The 19,668-nt window shown below is 47.0% G+C and overlaps 2 protein-coding genes across 2 annotated transcripts in view; both read left to right on the top strand.

Moving 5' to 3' along the window:
• Nucleotides 1-7,895, top strand: part of LOC126548127 (probable RNA-binding protein 18) — a 60,819-nt gene extending 52,924 nt beyond the window's left edge. The window contains exon 5 of the mRNA XM_050196242.3: nucleotides 6,973-7,895. Within this exon, the coding sequence (XP_050052199.2) occupies nucleotides 6,973-7,156 (184 nt within the window). The 3' untranslated portion in view covers nucleotides 7,157-7,895. The remainder of the gene's footprint in view (nucleotides 1-6,972) is intronic.
• A 5,374-nt stretch (nucleotides 7,896-13,269) lies between these two features.
• LOC140219405 (uncharacterized) lies at nucleotides 13,270-17,394 on the top strand. Its single transcript, XM_072289180.1, has one exon. The coding sequence runs from the start codon at nucleotides 13,582-13,584 to the stop codon at nucleotides 14,437-14,439; it is 858 nt and encodes a 285-aa protein (XP_072145281.1). The 5' UTR covers nucleotides 13,270-13,581; the 3' UTR covers nucleotides 14,440-17,394.
• The last annotated feature ends 2,274 nt before the right edge of the window (nucleotides 17,395-19,668 follow it).

Consider the following 19,668-nt stretch of genomic DNA (forward strand, 5'->3'; position numbering starts at 1 on the left):
GGGTATTAGAGTTAAACGATTTCACCGCTGGCATCCAGTTGCAAGGTTTGTAGTCGGGCATGAACTATGTGGTAGCTGGCCCATGCCGCTTGCTCATGCTTGGGACGTGGTTGTAGGGAGGAACTTGCTCTCGTTGAGAACTAGGAGTACAGGATTTATTTACATATTTACATAAAAAAACTGGATACATTTCAACAGCCTAGCATGACTGCAAAAAGGAGCATGAAGCTCCCACCTCAAAGCGCACAGCACACAGCACACGAGCATAAAGCTCCAAGCACCCTGCACAGCAGCCGACAAACTTCTGGTTAAACAGCCTCTGTCCTCCCTAGATCCCTAGGGAAGGGAAAACTGCTGTCCAACCTTCGTCCAATTGGACCGCCCACAGTCATTGGGGCGTAGTCGACCCGCCTTTGAGGGGGAGGGCTCACATACTCACATACGCACTTTGGATTCCCAGAACCCACTGAGTTGAGCGGGTCCTCGTAGCCAGGTTGTCACGCTTGACCCCAGCCGGCGCCTCTTAATTCCAGAGCTGACTTCTCCGGTAGCCTACACGAGTGTCAGCAGACTGTGACGAATCCTGGGGCCCGAGGAAAAAGGCACTGCAGAACACCCTTTTCCGAGAATCTCTCTTGCTGCAAATAGACCTTGAAGGCGACGGCGAATCAACCAACAATACACGGCCCGCCAAGCGTGGCTTTACCTGCTGCCGTCGCCGACTCTCCGAAGGAGGTGCATGGTGGATTTACGTTGCTGTGGTCTCCAGTTCTCTGGAGGAAGTGCATGGTCAGTTAGCGTTGACGGCGTCGTCGGTTCTCTGAAGGACGCCACCGCCGCGGGTCGATCGAAACTTCAGCGGGCTGAGATAGGTTTGCAGAGCAGTACCCCTGCAGGCTGATCGTAACAGGGGAAGTTGAATCCATGCTCAACACACATACACACACGGGGAAGGTGTATATTGGAGCTTTGATATCAGCCATGACAATTTGCATGACATTGACACATCTAAATAACTAATGGCTGCTACACACAAAAATTGGTTGAATACGTACAAGCACATACTTTGCACATCCCATGACCGTTCATGCAATAACTAAACTAGTAGAAAAATTATAAACCAAGACATCCTTGTACTTCGTACTAATAAAAAAACTAAACCACCACAAATATATGTACAGATTTCTCAACCACATTTCGAACAGTTAAATCCACCAGAGTTTCCCACAACTTTTTCAATAAAATCGATAAAAAACATGTTGGTTATTGTCAGTGGCATCTTGGGCATCTGGCAGTTCCAGGCCTTCAATGGTGATGCTCAGCAGCTCATTCATGTGGTTAGGGGGAAGGCGGCTTCTTTCTGACGACAAAACCTGGCTGAGGGCTGGATAAGAGCACTCAACGGTAGCTTTTGTGATCTGTAGCATCAAAAGATGACCTACGACATCTGCAACTTGGGAAACATATATTGACGATCAAAGTAGGTAACAATGAGAAGCGAACATAGGAATGCTGTAGATGTCAAGTCCCCTTTCAGTCATTGTAAGATGTTCCACTCCGCATTTAAATTGCTCCCGTCTTGCTGCACGCTTCCCATGCTTGTGCCCTGGCCCTGGCACTTTGAAGCCCAGGCGATCGACGTATTTGCCATACTTTCTTTTTCATAGAAGTTGTGGTTTCTTCCACCACAGGCCAACTGTGGACAATGTGTCCCTTTGCGTACATACCCTTCTTCCGGCGCTGTCAAATAAAATTCCCTGTTGCATGGAAAAAAAATCATTACTACGAGTTAAGGAAGTGTATTCAGAAATACAAGGGGCTATGTACACCCCCCCTAGGGGAAGTGTAGGGAAACCACTGGTGGTACTCCTATGGCGTGTTCATGTTGAGAAACTTGCTATCACATGAGGAGCCACGCGATTGTCAGTGACAAAAATGGGTGCGTTCAGCCCTGATCTCTCGTAGCACACAATGAAATTGTCGTTGCCGCCTGCTAACTCTCACAAGACTCGCTGAAACTCACCAAGCCACTTCGAGCAGGTTTGCTCCAAATTTGTGATTATGCAAGTGTTTGTATGTCTCTATTAAAAAAAAATAATGAAATACACTGCACAAACAACAAATGCAGATGTTATATTACGTGGGCAAATACGGTAACGAGCTTCCATAAAAATTCTGAATAGCACTCGTGTCTCGTTTGCCTCCGTGCCACTTTAGCATCGCAAACACTCGCACTGTAGCTACAATGACAGCGTGCTAGCCAACAACACCATGTGGATCATGCTTGCAGCTACAGCATGTGCATGGCTTTACTGCCAGTCTCAACTATTTACTCTGTAGAGCAAGATGTTGTTTGTTCTCACGAGTTGCATTGCACCATACCTGCATAAACAACAGTGCAGGCTAAATCGCATTCCTATTTGCTGGCAAATGAATTCTGCAACAGGGTGGAATGATCACATTAATTTTTTCCCAACACAAACCGCACAGAAAAAGAAATTCTACGTACTCATGGTGAAAGCCTGATATGGCTGGTGCCAACACGGGAAATGCAAACATGCTCAATCTACAGTTATTTTAATGCACATAACGTCCATGAAATACATAGTAGTACACTTGTCCTGTAGGCTTCTCTTCACGTGAACCACGTTACCACTGCATAAAACACCAACAAATATACTTGCAAACAACAATGTGACCAGCTATGACTGCTCCATTTGCAAAATGGCTAACTGGATGCACGGTGATTGAAAGAATGAGCTCCTATAGTGGCCAAATAAATGTTAGGGGCCAAACAATGAAATCTTCTTTACCTTAGTTAGGAAGCCTTCATTGCTGTTAGGCCACCTTATGTGACTCGGAAAGCTTCCTTACTGCGGGGCTCTCAGTAAAAGCTTCCTTGGTGCTTCCTCAGCGTAAGGTAGCTCCGAAGCTGCCTTCATGCGTCCTTACGCCGCTCCTGGCCTGAACGAGCGCTTCACCTCACTGCTTAGCCATGTGATGTTTGCTTGCGCATGCACACTGTCCCCCGTTTGCGGATGCGGATAAGTGCGAGCATGCTACGTCTTGCCAGGCATGTTCGTTTCAGCCGCACGTTCGGCATGAGTAGCGCTCCTTGGCATTGCTAGGCATTGCACGACGCCGGCAGTGCCAGTGTTGCTGGAGCACATCAAGTTTTGCACTATAATACGGTACTCTTTTACGTTTAGTAAACAAAAACTAGAAGAAAGTATTAGCACTTCAATTTAAAAATTAGGCTCCGATACATCTTTTTACTAAATAATGGCGTTTGCATAAAGCTTTTAAGAGATCCTGTCGAACCCAGGCATGCGGCAACAGTTCCTTACGTGAGGACAGGTGAAGGGAGCTTTCAGAGTACGCTTGCTTCCTCCATCAGTCCTTTGCTGTAAGGAGGCCTCACGTAAGGTTAGCAAGCGGTGGAAGGAAAGGAATGTTTCATTGTTTGGGCCTAGGTACCTCTAGGGAGTAGCACTCATCTTGGTGACCTGCCGCTTCGTTGGTTTTGTTGGGACGTCCAGCAAAAGCAGCAGAGTGACAGGCCACCAACATAATTTAACATAATTAAACATTTGTTAGACGCACCACCCTTGCTCATCAGAGCACCCTTCTTATACTGTGAACATATCCACCCCTAGCCTCTCCATTCTCTCGTAATCCCACATTATGATTGGCTAAAAAAGTCATAGTTGTGCCAATCAGTCCAAGACTGATTGGCACAACTATGACTTTTTTTCTATCACAAGACATTGCTCAATATAAATTTACTGGTGTGAGTGGGCCATTAGGCATGCCAGAAACTATTTCGGAGACCTTGAGCATTATCATGAAACAAGTTGGCCTTGGTTTTCTTCAAGCAAAGTGCAGCTTTGCAATGACCATTCTGCATCTTTCTTATGTTCAAATTCATTGACAACAGCTTCTGTCTCTTCACAAAATGCCTTGGGCTGATCTTAACTTCTTATTAGGGTGTCTGCCAACCGGGAAAACCGGGAATTCTCAGGGATTTTTAGCAGTCTGGAAAAACTCAGGGAAAACTCAGGGAATTTGTGCCTCTATCAGGGAAAATTAGCTGTAATTTTATTGAAAGGGTCGAAAGTCGCGATAATGCTGGCTCGAGTAACAGACAGGAATCGTAACAAATCGTCTTTGACGCCCTGTCGTCGGCTGGAGGAGTTGCCAGTGTAGAGTCAACGACCGACTTTCCGGATTCCCGATAATTTGGACGGCTTCGCGGCACCACCACGTACCCCATAGATTCACTGTATCAGAACGTCTGAAATTTCGGACGCAAGAACTCTTTTCCGTCCGATTTTCCGGACGTTCTGCATGACCGCAGGTCCGAAACGGCATTAATCAAAGCCACCACCGCTGCCATTTTGATTACCTCGCCGCCTCGAACCGGCGCTGTCGCACGCAGATCCGCTGGCAGCCGTAGCCACCACTGCGGCAACGCTACGCCTAGCTGCTTCGACGTTCGCTATTAAGCTTCTTGCCGTTCGGTGCCGTATTTCTTCATTTCTCCGCTGTCAGCAATAATTTTGGCTTCGAAGCTCGGAAAGCACGGCGCATTCCATAATGCTAGTTCCTGAAAGTTCGTTTCGCCTCAGTACAGTTGTGTGACGCGGAGTAGCATTAGCAAAAGTATTGAGGTGAAGCTTAACAAGCGTAGGAAGGGGTAATTGTCACGGGACACAGTATGTATTCCTTAATTTTACACGCGTGCACCCGCCCTCTCCTGTCACAGTAGGAGCACCGCTATGCCTAATAAGTGTACTGACAGGCATTCAGAGCTGTCGATTTGAGCCCTTAAGAGCAGTAAAAGACATGCATTTATTTTTTCAGACTGCCTGATTTTTCTGAAGTTCTCGCGGCTTCTAGGGGGTCCGAAAAATTGGACGTTGACTGTAAACTGACCAAGAGTATGCTTCAAATGGTCCATAGTGAGAACGCGCGACAAAAGGAGCACGAGAACAGAAAGTACCGATGCATTGAGGAATGAACGGGGAATGAAGTATGCGAGCACTTCTTTGAAGGAGACCGAGCTCAAAAAACACTCTTGGCTGATGCCGAGATGCAGGTGTCCCTCACACAAACCAAAATAAACTCTTTAAAGCAGTGAAACACAACACTGAGGCGTCGTGCGCGAGCTGAGAGTATGTCAGGACAATTGAGGTTGACTTACGAGCTGTTGAGAGTGACTCTCAATTGTGACAAAATTCGAGCCTCATACCACTGAGCTTGCTATCAGTTGGTATAAATAGCTCATATTCGAAAATATTTGCTTCTGTATGTATCTTTTTTTATTTGTATTTGAGAATGTCTGACTCGATTTGCAATTTTTTTCGAAGACATTTTATTTGCTGTGCATTTTACTAACCCCTCCCTTCTATTCTATTTTTGAATAACATAAACACTACTCCTTAGTATTCAAATTGGATTAAGTCTGTTCTTTAAAAAATTTCTTTTTTCATATGCTTACTCTTATAACTCTTATATGCTTACTCTTATAGAGAAAGAGTGACAGCATCGGGCGATCTGGTTCCAGCCCGTCTTGACATAAAACATAGTTCTGCATAACTCAGGGAATTTCGCAAAGGCACTCAGGGAAAACCTGGAAAACTCAGGGAATTTGGAAATGTCAACTTGGTAGACACCCTGAACTTAGGCATTCCAAGTCTCAAAACCGCAAGCGAGATTTTCTGTCTATTCAAAAGAGGTGCTTAACCTCGGGACGCAGGCATTCAAAGATAAATGCAGCAAGGTGTGTATGTTTATTGGTCCCAGGCACATTCAACCAAATACTGAACACAGAGCAACCAAGTCAGCATCTTCATAATGGCATAACATCACTCCAGTAATAAGTTTTCGCATGTGTTGAGCATTGATAGGAAACCAAATGCCAGGTATAGCACGCAGACCCAGTACAAGGGACTTAGCAGAGATTGACTGTTTGCTGTTTCAAATGGCCCTCACAAGTTTATTTTTAATGGATGATGACAGTGCTCTTGTGGGGCTGAGGCAACTTCTGCAAATTTATCCTCAAAGTATGTTGCAAGATGCAGTGATGTTCTAGTTAACGCTTATCAGCACTGCATTTTTCCAAAGTGCTGATAAATAAATGTTATTTGGAACATAAGTTCATTTCTCCACAGAATCTGCAGTCATATTGAAACTGATGCTGAGCACTGAATTTCTACTAAATGGATATGATTTCATTATTGCTTAGTTTCACTTCTGCAATTGAGATATGAGTCCTAAACTAAATTACAAAGTTTACAGTGAAACTGTTAATGAACAAATGTCACAGTGCAATCAGTCATGTTAGCACTGTACGCTTCCACGTGATCGAACTGTTGTGACGCAATTGAACTGTCTGCCATGGCCATGATGATTTCTGATGTCTGTTTTCACAAAAATAATTTGCACCTGGTATGGCCTTACAAAATTTTGACACTCAAAATGTCTTTAGTCCAGTTGGTATTGCATGTTATTACCAGTTTTAGTAGGCCCTAGCATTGACCTAGAGCTGCAGCTACATTGCAAAATTTTTGCAGTTCTTTCACATTACCCATGTCTCAGAGTAGCAATTTTAGATCTCTGCAAGTAATAAAGTGTTGCAAAGTATCATTTCTGAGTACTGTGATTTTGTAACAGACTTTGTTTAACCTTGTTATGCCTAACTGGCACGTGGCTAAAGATAATTACAGTGTTCTGTTACTGTTGTGCTGTGTGCCTATTGTAATGGGACTGCTTAGGTATCTGCAAACTGCCAGTCTTTCGGCCTACATGACTGCATTTATTACAAAGTATAGCGTGGTGCATATAAAATAACCCCAATTTATTTGAAATATGATGGACATTGCCCAAACTAGAGCCTCCTGTACTATGCAGGTTGTTTTTGCTACGGAATCCTGCTTTGCTTGCATTTAAATGTTGCGTGTTTTCATGCAGTGTAAACAGCCAGATTCACGCAATTGAAGCCAAGCTGCGAGCCATGGAAAGGGACAAAGAGAAAGACCTAGGTCAGTGCTTGCTCGCTACACCCCCTGCCCCGTCACACCTTGCAGCAGTGGGGCAGCCCGTGATCCAGTACCAGCCAAGAACATACAGGCGGCCCCAGAAGATGTCAAGATGACATTATACCACTGTGCTGCGTGTATAGTACAGTAGAACTGCAACATGAATCTTGTCACCTCACCCAAGACTTCCATCTTCAAACCATTTTTCAGCATTTGATTGTACAAAATCAAAGACAACCCTCTATTCGTTGCTTTTTACAACGTGGCCTGTAAAAATCTCCCTGAATATGTGCTCATGTGCCCCTGGACTCTCTTTGCATTGTGACTTGAGGAAGCTGGGACAATAAAGATACACTAAAGGTAGCTGTATTAAAAAGATGTATTTCTTGTTGCCAAAAGTGGGATTGGAAGTCCCAACGTAGGCTTCTTCTGTACCCATTTCCTGAAGCCTCAACATGTTTCTGTTACCCTTAGCCACATTGCTGAATTGCATAATTCTGGTTTTAATTGCAGTGATTATTTCTAGTTTTGATTGCCCAGAGAATAGAGTCAGCATTTCACCAGACAACTGACAGCACAAATTATCATGTTGTGTAGTGCTTAGCTTTTCATCTGCTACCATCTGAAGCATGTCATAGGAACGTGTGCAATGTTGCACTGTAATGAAGTTATCCCCTTCAGGTGCACCGTGCACAATTTGGCATGCCATGATAGTGCGTCAAAAGTAAACGCTGTTGTTCAAAATAATATTACTTACAATGTCTTGCATACATCTCAAAAACATGTGATTGCAGCTATGCTGCAAATTTGAGTAATATATGTAAAGTGTTTTAGTAAAAGAAGTTGTAAAGAAGATGACTGAGTGTTTGCTCTTAGTATCAGTACATTGTGTAGCAGGTTCACTACTTTTGCTTTTCACATTGTTCTATATCGAACATGTTTTTTCAAGTAGCCAGGTAGGTGCATTCCTAGTATGCCAAGACATAAAATAGTTTCTCATGTCTAGCATTCCTTTTAAGAGTTCTCACATGGAGTCCACATTCATAAACAACAGATCTCAAGAAGAATTTAAAACTCTTAATCCATTCTGCATCCATTTGGTTTACATGATTCTGAAGATGCAAAAAATGTAGTTAGCGAAATTTTTAACTTGCAGAATTAATTGGTGCCTGAAGAGGTTAAAAACTGCCCACTACATAGTCTTTAACATCAACTTAAGTATGTTATAAGAAATGTGTAATATTTTATGTGCTGGGGAACATCAACAAATACTTGAAAATTGGTTTGACACCTGTGCTTTTAAATATGTTACACCTAACATCCTGAGTTACACGTGATAATACTTTGCTATCACACAGACAGCATGTAGCTTTCAAAAGTTCTCTCTGAAGTACCTGCCGTGGTGGCATAGTGGCTTTGGTATTGCGCTGCTAAGTGCAAGGGCACAGGATTGAATCCTGGCCGTGGCGGCCGCATTTCGATGTGGGCAAAATGTAAGAAGACCCATGTGCCATGCATTGGGAGCAAGTTAAAGAACTCGAGGTGGTGAAAATTAATCCAGAGTCCCCCATTACGGCATTCCTCGTAATCATATCATGGTTTTGGCACATAAAACCTAGCATATAATTTGTTTCTCATTGAAGTCATTAAATCAACGGCTTGCACTTGGCTTTACCATTGCTTTAGCCGCTGTTTAACTTTCCTTACCTTTGTTGTTACCATTCACTACCACTGAATTCATCAATGAATTGTCACTTTGCACTTCATTCATTCTTTTGCACTTTGTTCCCGGCTGCTCACTGCTGGGAAGCCTTCACGAGACACAAACACACAAAAGCTTCAAATGGTTCACCGCCACTTATATCACACTGCCTCACAATGTGGAACAATGCATTAGAACCTAAGGAGATAACGATAGAAGTACGAAAATCCAAAGATGACCGTAGCCAGTTGGCTGAGCGAGTTAAGTCTTCAAGCGCCCGCGTTGCAATCCATCAAGACCTCGCAAAGATGGCGGCGAGCGCTCATCGTCTCTTTTAGTCGTTTGCTAATCAGAGAGAGAGAGACAGAGAATAAACATCTATTTGGCAAAACAAGTAGGAAATTTTCCTCGATGAATGGGGCCCTCCGTCCAGGGCTCCATTGCCATGCGTGACTTCGCAAGCCCGTTGGATCAGCCGTTGCTGTTCTTGCTGGCTTGTGCTGAGCAGCGCAGACTCCCAAGAGGAATTGGTAGGGTTGGGTATAGGAGGAACACCAGAAGGGTTAGGGCATTCCCATGTGGAGTGGTACACCGTGGGTTTGGCCCCACAGTGGGGACAATAGGAAGGGTATAGGGTGGGAAGAAAGATATGTAGCATGTGGAGACAAGGAAAGGAATTGGTCTGCAGTTGCCGCCAGACAGCGGCATCTGCCCTATTAAGCGAAGGATGAGGAGGGGGATAGTTATGGCGGCTTTGTCGGTAGTACTCTAGCGTCTCGGTGTAGTGTAGTGTCTCGGTGTAGGCTCTGGCGGTGCGTCGTCTGGGTTGGACAGCTCTTCTGATGGTGCCCGGCCAGTCAGACCTCGGGCTACTGCATTAACGTGTTCATTACCATGAAGAGAGGCGTGTCGAAGAGTCCGGATGATACGCACCCTGCGTAACGCAGGAGGGGGAACAGAGGAAAGAATTCAATGTGTGTGCAGTCAACTTCTGCACGAAGGCCTGGCAGGCAGCCTGCGAGTCCGTCACTATGGTGATGGGGGTGTCATGTGTGGGAAGGGTCGAGGTGTGGACAATGGCCAGGGCGATAGCTCCTTCCTCTGCTGAGCAGCTGTACATTGCGAGAACTGTGGCACACACCCTAAGCGCATCTGTGTTGTCAGTTACAGCTAGACACATGGCCCGCCTCCCTGAGTAGCGGCCGCATCAGTGTACAAAACCGGTGTCATTGTGGTGCCTTCTCCAAAAATGCGTGCCAGGGCCTGAGTTCAGGCACATCTACAGCCGGCGTGTTGCTCGAGATGCATATTGCGGGGAATCGGAGCTACTTGTATGCTAGTGCGTAGAGCAGGAGCGAGGCGTTAGTGAGACATGCGTGGGTGTCTCAGGGACAGGGTAGCCAAGGCGAGAGAGCATAGCGCAGCCCTAACGGCTGCGTCTTAGACGTTGGAGCTGACCGTTGCGATGAGCCTCAACAAGTTAGCTTACGGTGTTGTGGATACCAAGCTGAAGAAGCCGTTGTGTGGAAGCATGGGGAGGCAGCCCAAGAGCTGCTTTCACTGCCTTCCGCAGAAAGGCGTCCCTTCCGAGTCTGAATGAGGGTAAGATTACGATAGGGGAGGTGATAGGTGAGCTGGTTGATTATCAGAGCCTGTACTATGTGGAGGACGTCTTTCTCGCGAAGGCCTCTTCTACGATTAGTAATGCGGTTTATCATATGTGTGACTTGTGTTATCTGCTGACCCAAAAGGTGCGTAGTGTGCGAGGCTTTGCCATCAGACTGAATGTGGAGGCCCAAGATACGGAGTCTAGCTACCTGAGGGATGGGGCTGCCGTGTAAAAACAGGGAGATATTAGGGGATTCGTCGGTTCTGCAGCACCGCCTGTGCACGAGGAAAAATTTGTACTTTTCGTCTGCACAGGCAAGGCCTCCCGTGGTTGCATAGTTTTGCATGACACGCACAGCTTCCTGGAGAGTATCCTGGACGGCCCCGTCGGATCCCTGGGTTGCCCAGATCATAAATTCGTCAGTTTAGAGAGCGTGCCGGATGGTGGGTATCTGGTCTAGTAATGGGGGCAGCTTAGCCATAGCCACGTTGAAGAGGGTGGGTGATAGAATCGAGCCCTGTGGTGTTCCTCTATCTGTGAGTTTGATGACGTCCGACCGGAGCTCTCGTATGCCAATAGTGGCTGTGCGGTCTAAAAGGTAAGCTCTGACGTAGTTATAGGTACGTGTGCCGCTTTGGGAAGAAGCCAGATTGACGATAATTAGGTCGTGGGAGACGTTGTCGAAGGCCCCCCCTTGAAGTCCAGGGCCAGAATAGCTCTGGCCTGTGCCGCAGTGTCGCCATCCACAACGTCCTCCTTAAACTCCTTAAGCTGCAGCAAAATGTCCTGCGTAGAGAGGTTAGGGCGGTAGCCGAAGCATGTATCCGGAAAGAATTGGCTGTCTTTGAGAAAGGTTTGTAGCCGGGAAAGTACAACGCGCTCGAAGAGCTTACCTGCACACAAAGTTAAGGATATAAGTCGAAGATTCTGGAGGGACAGTGGTTTGCCTTGCTTAGGAATTAGTATGATGTCCGCATGGCGCCATTCCTGTGGAAGCGTGCCATTCCTCCAGTGGTCCTTGTAGAATGAAGTTAAGTCCTGAATGGCCCAATCATCTAGGTTGCGTAGGAGTGTGTATTGAATCCCATCAGCCCCGGGTGCGGTGTTTCGCCTAATGCCCTGCAAGGCCGCCCTAACCTCCGCTTCTGTAATATCTGCGTCTAGGGGGGTGGTGTCTGTGTGGGTAGTCTCTGTAGGTGGGGCGGGTGCCTGTAGCAATGTAGCGTTGCTGTAGAGGGTGAAGTATAGTCATCGAGACCTGATTTCTGGAGGATAGTGCGGACTCTGTTGCTAGTGTGTATTTTGGTTTGTGCTGGGTTTAATAATGCGTGGAGTAGCGACCAGGCCCGAGGTGTGCTTAGCGTGCCGCTGAGGCGATCGCAAAGGCTATGCCAATTGTTCTTAGTAAGGGTGTTCGCATAATCATCTGCCTCTGTAGTTAGGCGGGCGATACACGGACGAAGTTTCAGATTATGTTTTTGCTGCCACCACCGCCTGGTCAGGCCTCTGCGGGCCTCCCAGAGATGGAGCAAATGGAGGTCCACATCGGGCAGCTTTGTTGTTGCAGTGATGTGTTGAGTTGTAGTTTTTAGATCAGTTTGAAGTTGTTTGATCCACTCTTGAAGGGAGGGGGTGTCCTGAGGAGCAAGGGAGGACCGGTTACGCCTAAATTTATCCCAATTTGTTATCTTAACAGTTCGTTCAGGAGTGCAGGTTGGTTGTACCTGCAGTTCAGTAGCTAGAATGTAATGGTCGCTGCCCAAGTTCTCCACGAGATCGCTCCAAGAGTGTTGACCTACCCCTTTGACCATCGTGAGGTCAGGGCACATGTCTCTGCTTACGTTGTTGCCTAATCGTGTTGGTTGATCGGGTTCTGTCAGCAGAGTCATGCGGTGGAGCGCAAGAATCTGAGCAAGCCGCCGTCCTTTTGGTGTTATGTTTGGTAACCCCAGGCTGGGTGCAGGGCATTGAAGTCGCCTACAATGACCATCTGTTTAGCCTCTTTGCATGGATGTGCAAAAAGATGTCTGCACTCATACTTCCTCGCATTAGGTGCACTGTAGATATTAAGCACAAATAGGCTGCTATGGGAGCGAGAGCATGGGACCAATTCGAGAAGTATGTGTGGTATGGGTGAGGTATCGAGGGTGTGTTCGATAATGGTAAAATGTTTGCACACTAATGTGGCTGTGAGTTGTGGTGTCTTACTATCTATTGTGTCTATGTGTGTGTTGTAGCCGGGAAGTGTAGGAGTACAGTGCACTTCCTGCAACGCTATTACGTAGGGGGATGGGGCTGTGTGGCGATGAATTGCATAAGGGAGCCGCGTTTCCGGTGGTAGCCCCTGCAATTCCATTGCCACACACTTAGGAGTTGGGGGGTAGTTAGTGTCCCTTTACGGTTTTTGGCCATGATCAAGTATTATTTGTGTGTGTTTTATACCCGAGGGCTGTCCGGGTGATGGCTCATTGGCCTGCGAGGTGCCATGAAGGGAGTGTTCCGGGCCCAGTGAGGCGGGTTTTCGGTCCGATGATGGTAATCGGGCAGGACGAAGGTAAGGATGTGATCTTTGTGTTTCACGTGAAGGGGACAGGGAGCGTTGGGATGAAGACAGAGAGATTGAAAGTTGGCCGAGTGCAGCCGCTCTTTGTTGTTTAATATCAGCCACTATCTGCAGGACAGCGAGTTGCAGGGCCTGTTGTATTAACTGTTGAAGTGGAGCTGTGACTTCAGCCATAATGACCTCCTTCAGTTTTTGCATTTGTGCCTGCATTATGGCAACCAATTCTGTCTTTAGAGAGACGGCCATTTCATTCGGTGCCTGTTGCGTACAGTAGTCAGTGTGAGAGGCTTGTACGGAGCTCGGCGACTGCGCATCTGCACAGCTCGCTAAACCTTTTGCTCTTGCAATGCAGATCATCACCTTCGCTACTGTGCATTTCCTGCTGCCTACGATAACCGCTGCTGCTACGTCAGCTTCGTCGAGGTGCGTGGTCGACTGCCAAGGAAACGAGCCAGCCAACATCCAGGTTTTCCGTACCAGCGATGCGACATACCCGGACATCCAACAGAAGAAGTGGCGGCCGGTGGTCCTCAGTCGGGGGTGGCAATCCCCATCGTCAGCAACAGCAACGCATTCACCAGATATAAACTGGGGGCGGCCGTCGACACAGCTTTGTGGGCTCGGCGACTGCGCATCTGCACAGCTCGCTAAACCTTTTGCTCTTGCAATGCAGGTTAGTCAACCATACGCTGTCTTTGCTAAAAAATCTAGCAATTATTTCCTGATGCAGTTGCCGAGCCCGCACTGCTGTGCCGCCATTGCTGTCGAATGTGCTCATATTATTCATGCCTTGCTGATTTTGGCCGGTGATGTGGAAATAAACCCGGGTCCTAACATTCCTGAGAACCTACTAACCGAATTGCGAAAACTAACCGCCGGTCAGAACCAGCTGATCACTGAAATTCATGGTCTTAAGTCGCAACTTACTTCTACCGATAAAGCAATTACTGATCTAAGCAAACGAATGAATGATCTTGAGAGTCACTACCAGACACTTTTGCCCATTCGCAACGAAGTGGATGCAATGCGCACCACGACTGAACAGGCTATTTTTCGCATTTCCGAGCTCGAAGCACGTATCGACGATGCCGAAAATCGCTCACGGCGGGACAACCTAATTTTTTACGGCATTCCTGACCCTTCCAGCTCGGAAACCACTGCCGACTCCGAAAGATTGATTGTGGAACTTTGCCGCGATAGGTTGCAACTAACCATCGACCCTAAAGAAATAGAACGTGCACATCGCATCGGTCGTCACTCCCCCAATCACTCTCGCCCCCTCATAGCAAAATTTACTTTCCATAAAACCAAAGTTAACATCCTTTCGAGTGGCCGAAAGCTTAAGGGCACTGACTACAGTATTAGCGAGGACTTTTCGCGATCAGTACGAAATTCCCGAAAACATCTCGTTGCTTTCGCAAAAGGTAAAGGCGTTCCGTTTTCACTCCGCTTTAAGACTTTGTTCATTGGTTCAAGAAGATACACCTTTGATGCCGCCTCGAGTAGTGTCAAAGAGTTGTCATAGCAGCTACATCACCCCAAACAGAAAAATAACATAACACCAACTTGCTCCAGAGATAGTGCTTCGCTTTCTGTAATATACACGAACGTGCGCAGTTTCCTGCCAAAGCGTGAATTGGTGTCGAACATAGTTTCATCTACCGGTAGCAACGTACTATTACTAACTGAGACATGGCTGAGCAGCGCCGTTACTGATAGCGAAGTTCTAGCCGACCTGCCCGGTTTTTGCCTCTATCGGAACGACCGCGCAGGAACCCGTGGTGGTGGTGTGCTAGTCGCTGTTCGTGAGCAGTTGCCATGCTCGCTAATTAACGTCACATCAGATCTTGAGATGCTATGGGTCATAATGCATACCTATCCAAAAAAAGTGCTACTTGGTATCTGTTACAGACCGCCCAGTGCTACTCCTGATTTCTGCCATCAACTTAACAACGTCATAAGCGAACTGGTAACCACCCACCGAAACGCGCAAATCCTGCTCTTCGGTGACTTTAACTTCCCACAAATAGACTGGCGTACCATACAATCATTCTCGGTATCCGGACACACAGAGGCCAAAAATTTTGTTGATTTCTGCCTTAACTTTAACCTTTCCCAGCTAGTAACTGAACCAACCCGGATTTCGCAGCAAACTGCTAACGTCCTCGATCTCGTACTAACCGACCACCCTGACAGCCTTTCATCCATTTCTTACTTACCTGAGATCAGTGATCACAAAGTCATCCATGCCACTTTTTCGTTCAATTTGTTGGCACAGGATACTTTTAAGAAAACAATATGTCTATACGACAAAGGAAATTACGGAGCTATAACTGAAGCTATGAATACATTCTTTCCTATATTCGAATCAACTTTTCAAAGCCATTCCGTCAACAGCAATTGGACGCGCTTCAAAAACAAACTAAGTGATCTTGCACATAAATTCATTCCTAAAGTCACCTTTCGTTCTTATCAGCAAAAACCATGGTTCACAAAGGCCTTAAAACGCCTAGAAAACAAAAAAAAGCGTCTGTATCGCGCCGCCAAACAGAGAGGACGCCCATGCGCATGGGATAAATATTATGAAGCCGAACAGAGCTACGTCGACGCACTGCGTCACGCTAAACACTCCTTTTATCACAATAATCTACCAAACCTATTAATCAATAACCCGAGGCAATTTTGGAGAGTTATAAACGATAGCGAAACGCGCACTATTAAGATAACTAACGAATCGAACGAAATTATTAATGATTCCGATTGCGCCGACGTGTTCAATTCGGCCTTTGCTTCTGTGTTCACTAACGAATCTAATGAACCTCCCATTTCGTCATCGCTTAGTATAAACTCGTCAATGCAAGCCATTGCTTTCAATGCAGACGGTATTTGTGCGATCATTGACAAAATCAAGTGTTCATCATCTTCCGGCATAGACGAGATTAACCCAAAAATTTTAAAAAACACTAAGCTTATTTCTGCAGCCTATTTGTCCTTGATATTTGCCCAGTCCCTTTCTTCAGGTTCCATTCCAGATGACTGGAAAATTGGGAAGGTCGTTCCATTTCACAAATCAGGTAACAGAAACTCGCCTCTTAACTACCGCCCCATCTCCCTAACAAGTGTCCCCTGCAAAATCATGGAACATGTCATCTACTCTCTTATCATGAATTTTCTTGACTTGAATCACTTTTTCCATCCCGCCCAGCACGGATTCCGCAAAGGTTTCTCCTGTGAAACACAGCTGGCCATTTTCCTGCACGATGTTCACACTAACCTTGACAGTAACATACAGACTGACGCAATTTTCCTGGATTTCTCTAAGGCCTTCGATAAAGTACCTCATCAACGTCTAATATTGAAACTTACAAGACTTAATTTGCATCCTGATGTTTTGAATTGGATCATTGAATTTCTTAGCAACCGCTCCCAATCTGTCATTATAAATAATCATCTATCTAACCCTGTGCCAGTAACATCAGGCGTCCCTCAAGGATCGGTTCTTGGCCCTCTATTATTTTTAATATATATTAATGACTTACCTTCACATGTACGTCCTGTAATATCCGAATGTTCGCCGATGATTGCGTCATTTATCGAACTGTACGTAACACCAGCAATCAAACAGCCCTGCAGAAAGACCTCACCAACATACTAACATGGTGTGACGATTGGTTAATGAAACTTAATGTACAAAAATGTAAAGTTATGTCTTTCACTCGTAGCAGTAATCCCCTGGTATTTCCCTACCAAATTAGAAGCATGCCTCTCGAACTAGCAGAGTCCTATAAATACCTAGGTGTCACTGTATGCAATGATCTGTCCTGGCATAAACATATTTCTAACATCATATCGTCTGCTAATAAAACACTAGGTTTTTTAAAACGTAATCTCCGCCAGGCACCTCAAAACGTAAAACTGCTTGCCTACAAGTCCCTTGTTCGGGCAAAACTTGAATATGCATCTGCCATCTGGAGCCCGCACCAAACATATCTTATCACCTCACTTGAATCTGTTCAGAACCGCGCTACTAGGTTCATTCACTCACAATATTCATATGATGTCAGTATTTCCGCACTTAAAAAACAATCCGGACTAACATTACTATCTAATCGCCGACGCATTGCTAGTCTTGAGCTCTATCACAAGTTCTTTTTCAGTACCCTTCATCATGCGCCATACATCGTTCCTGCGGCACGCATCTCTCACCGCACCAGTCATCCGCAGCAAGTCGCACGGCCGCGTGCCCGAACCACTCATTTTTCCGCCTCATTCATTCCTCGAGCAGCTAAAGACTGGAACGGCCTTCCTGCTGACATTGTTAGCATCACTTGCCTGTCTTCATTCCTACAGCGTGTGATTGATCACTTTGAATATAACTTATAAAGTGTACCAAATGTTGAACTCATGTTAAACCCACCCCTTATGTAATACCCCCTCCGGGGCTCTTTAAGGACAATAAACTGAACTGAACTGATCTGAACACAGCTCATTGTCGGTTATCATGGGTTGCAGAGTGGGTTTGGGCTTAGAGTGTTGTGTGACGGAAGCGATGTGGAGACGTGGATAGAGGCAGGAACTGCACTGCCCAGCTTACCGCTTGCTCCTTCTTGGCGGATCCATTTCCTTTATCTCTCGAACAGCCACTGCTGGGAGTCCAGCCCTTGGAGCGGCCCTTGAAGCGACTCCGGTCAGTTTGGCGGCGATCCCCGGGTGATCCGCGAGTGCAGCTGCGTCCTCTAGTCCCGGGATTCCCCGCCGAGCTTTCCGGTGTCGTTGCCACTTGGGTCATATTTTGCTGAGCACTCTGCTGAGTTGTCGTCCCAGGCTGGCCTTGCACTGATCTGGGCGGGGGGCGCTGGTCCTTATGTTTTTTTTTTTTCCCCCACAAAGCACATGCGATTTGTTGTGTGGCGGCAGTTCTCGCGATGGACAGTGAGGGTCAGTAGCGGGATGAGCGCCGTTGCAGTGAATACATTTAGGTGTGCACTCATGTTCCTTTGGTGGGTTTAAGATGCCACACGCTGGGCAGTGTGGTTTATCGGGCATGGGGCAGACATCCACCCGATGGCCCATCGACAAGCACAAGCTGCACACCTGTTGGCACGGTCAGCATACGTGGCAGTGGAGTTCTGCTCCGTACATACAGATTTAGCGGGGTACGTGGGTGCTGGAGAATGTGACCAGGGCCGTATTCGCAGGTCCCATCATGCGAGCGTGTAAGACAGGGGCTTCTGAGCAGCGGAGATTCTCGAGCAGCGTCGTCGTAGTGGTGTTGGGCTCAAGGCCTGAGAATACACCCTTGCAAGAGTTGTCTGGGGCAGCTACGTACGCTTGGACGGCGTGTTTAGTGAGGCCCATGCAGATGAACTTTCTGCAGCCGTGCCGCGAGGTTCTCCGGTGTGCCGAGCACCGCAAGATTTTGTTCAGTGCGGATGCGAATAATGAGTTCGTTGAGAACGGCGCTCTCCAGCCCCGCTGCTATGCCGATGGCTCGGGCAACAGAAGGATGCGGCCACGCACCGAGCTTAAGGCCGTCTCTCAGGCAGAACAAAATCTTGTAGTCGTCGACAGGCAGTGGTGGGAGTCGCGTGTTCTTTTTGCGGGGTGATTCGGGTTCCGGAGAAGGCGGCAGGTTCGCAGTAGCTTCAGCTAAGCGTTTCTTTTTCCGAGCCACGAGAGACCAGTTAGTGTCCTCCTCGGCCTGACCGGACGAAGCGTCGGCGTCCATGGTGTCGGGAGCAGGTGCCGTTGGTCTCCATCTGAGTGGAGTAAATTGGCGTGGGAATTAAACGGACCCTGAAACGGTTTTGACGATTTTCTACAAACGTACTGAGTCGTTAGAGTAGGTCCTTCTGATCATTAATTGACACATCTTAAGTGCTCCGCCGCGTAAAGCATGTAATTTATTATAAGGTTTTAAAAATGCACATCGCTGCCGATCGCAGCCCACTGCGCAGCGGAATTTTACGCCGCCCCTACCCATATGACGTCACTGGGGCGAGCTATCTGATTGGCTTACCAGAGCGCGTGATGGATAATTTTTCCAACTTTATGGTAATGTCTATGTTATGGTAATACAGTCTATATTCTCAATGTGCCCGATCTGAAGCAGCCCGGAGTAGTCGTGATCGTCACGCAGGAACCTCAATGCGCGCACGCACGTACGCACACAGGCGCGCGCGCGCGCGCACACACACACACACACACACACACACACACACACACACACACACACACACACACGCACACACACACACACACACACACACACACACACAGTACATTTGCAAACCCAACGCTTGCCGTGCACATAAAGGATGTACGAACGCGGTGGGGAAAACTACAGCAAACAATCGGAGAGCTTCAAACGTAAATGCATAACCTCCGCGACAACTATGACTGCCAATCCCGGAGGCCCTGTGTTGCACCATTATTTTTCCTCTTGCCAGCAATGACTCCAGGCTGCAGCGACAGATGGCGCTTCAGTAGACCGACGTGCTTTTCGAAGCGAGATCGGGATGCCTAACGCACCTAAAAGCGAGATATAAGAAGGAAGAAGAAGCATGTGCTTCCTGCGGTAAAGCTAGGGAAACGACGGAGCATGTTTTATTAGAATGTGAAGACGTCTACCCAGCGGTCGATTTAGGCACCACTGGCCTCCTTTAAGCCCTTGGGTTCAGCGGGAGCAGTGGTAAAGCAAACATGTCTGCAATAGGCATTAATAAGAGGCGATTGGAGGATTGGTGGAAGTAGG

This window comes from Dermacentor andersoni, chromosome 1 (genome assembly GCF_023375885.2).
Source record: "Dermacentor andersoni chromosome 1, qqDerAnde1_hic_scaffold, whole genome shotgun sequence".
Taxonomy (NCBI): Eukaryota; Metazoa; Arthropoda; class Arachnida; order Ixodida; family Ixodidae; genus Dermacentor; species Dermacentor andersoni.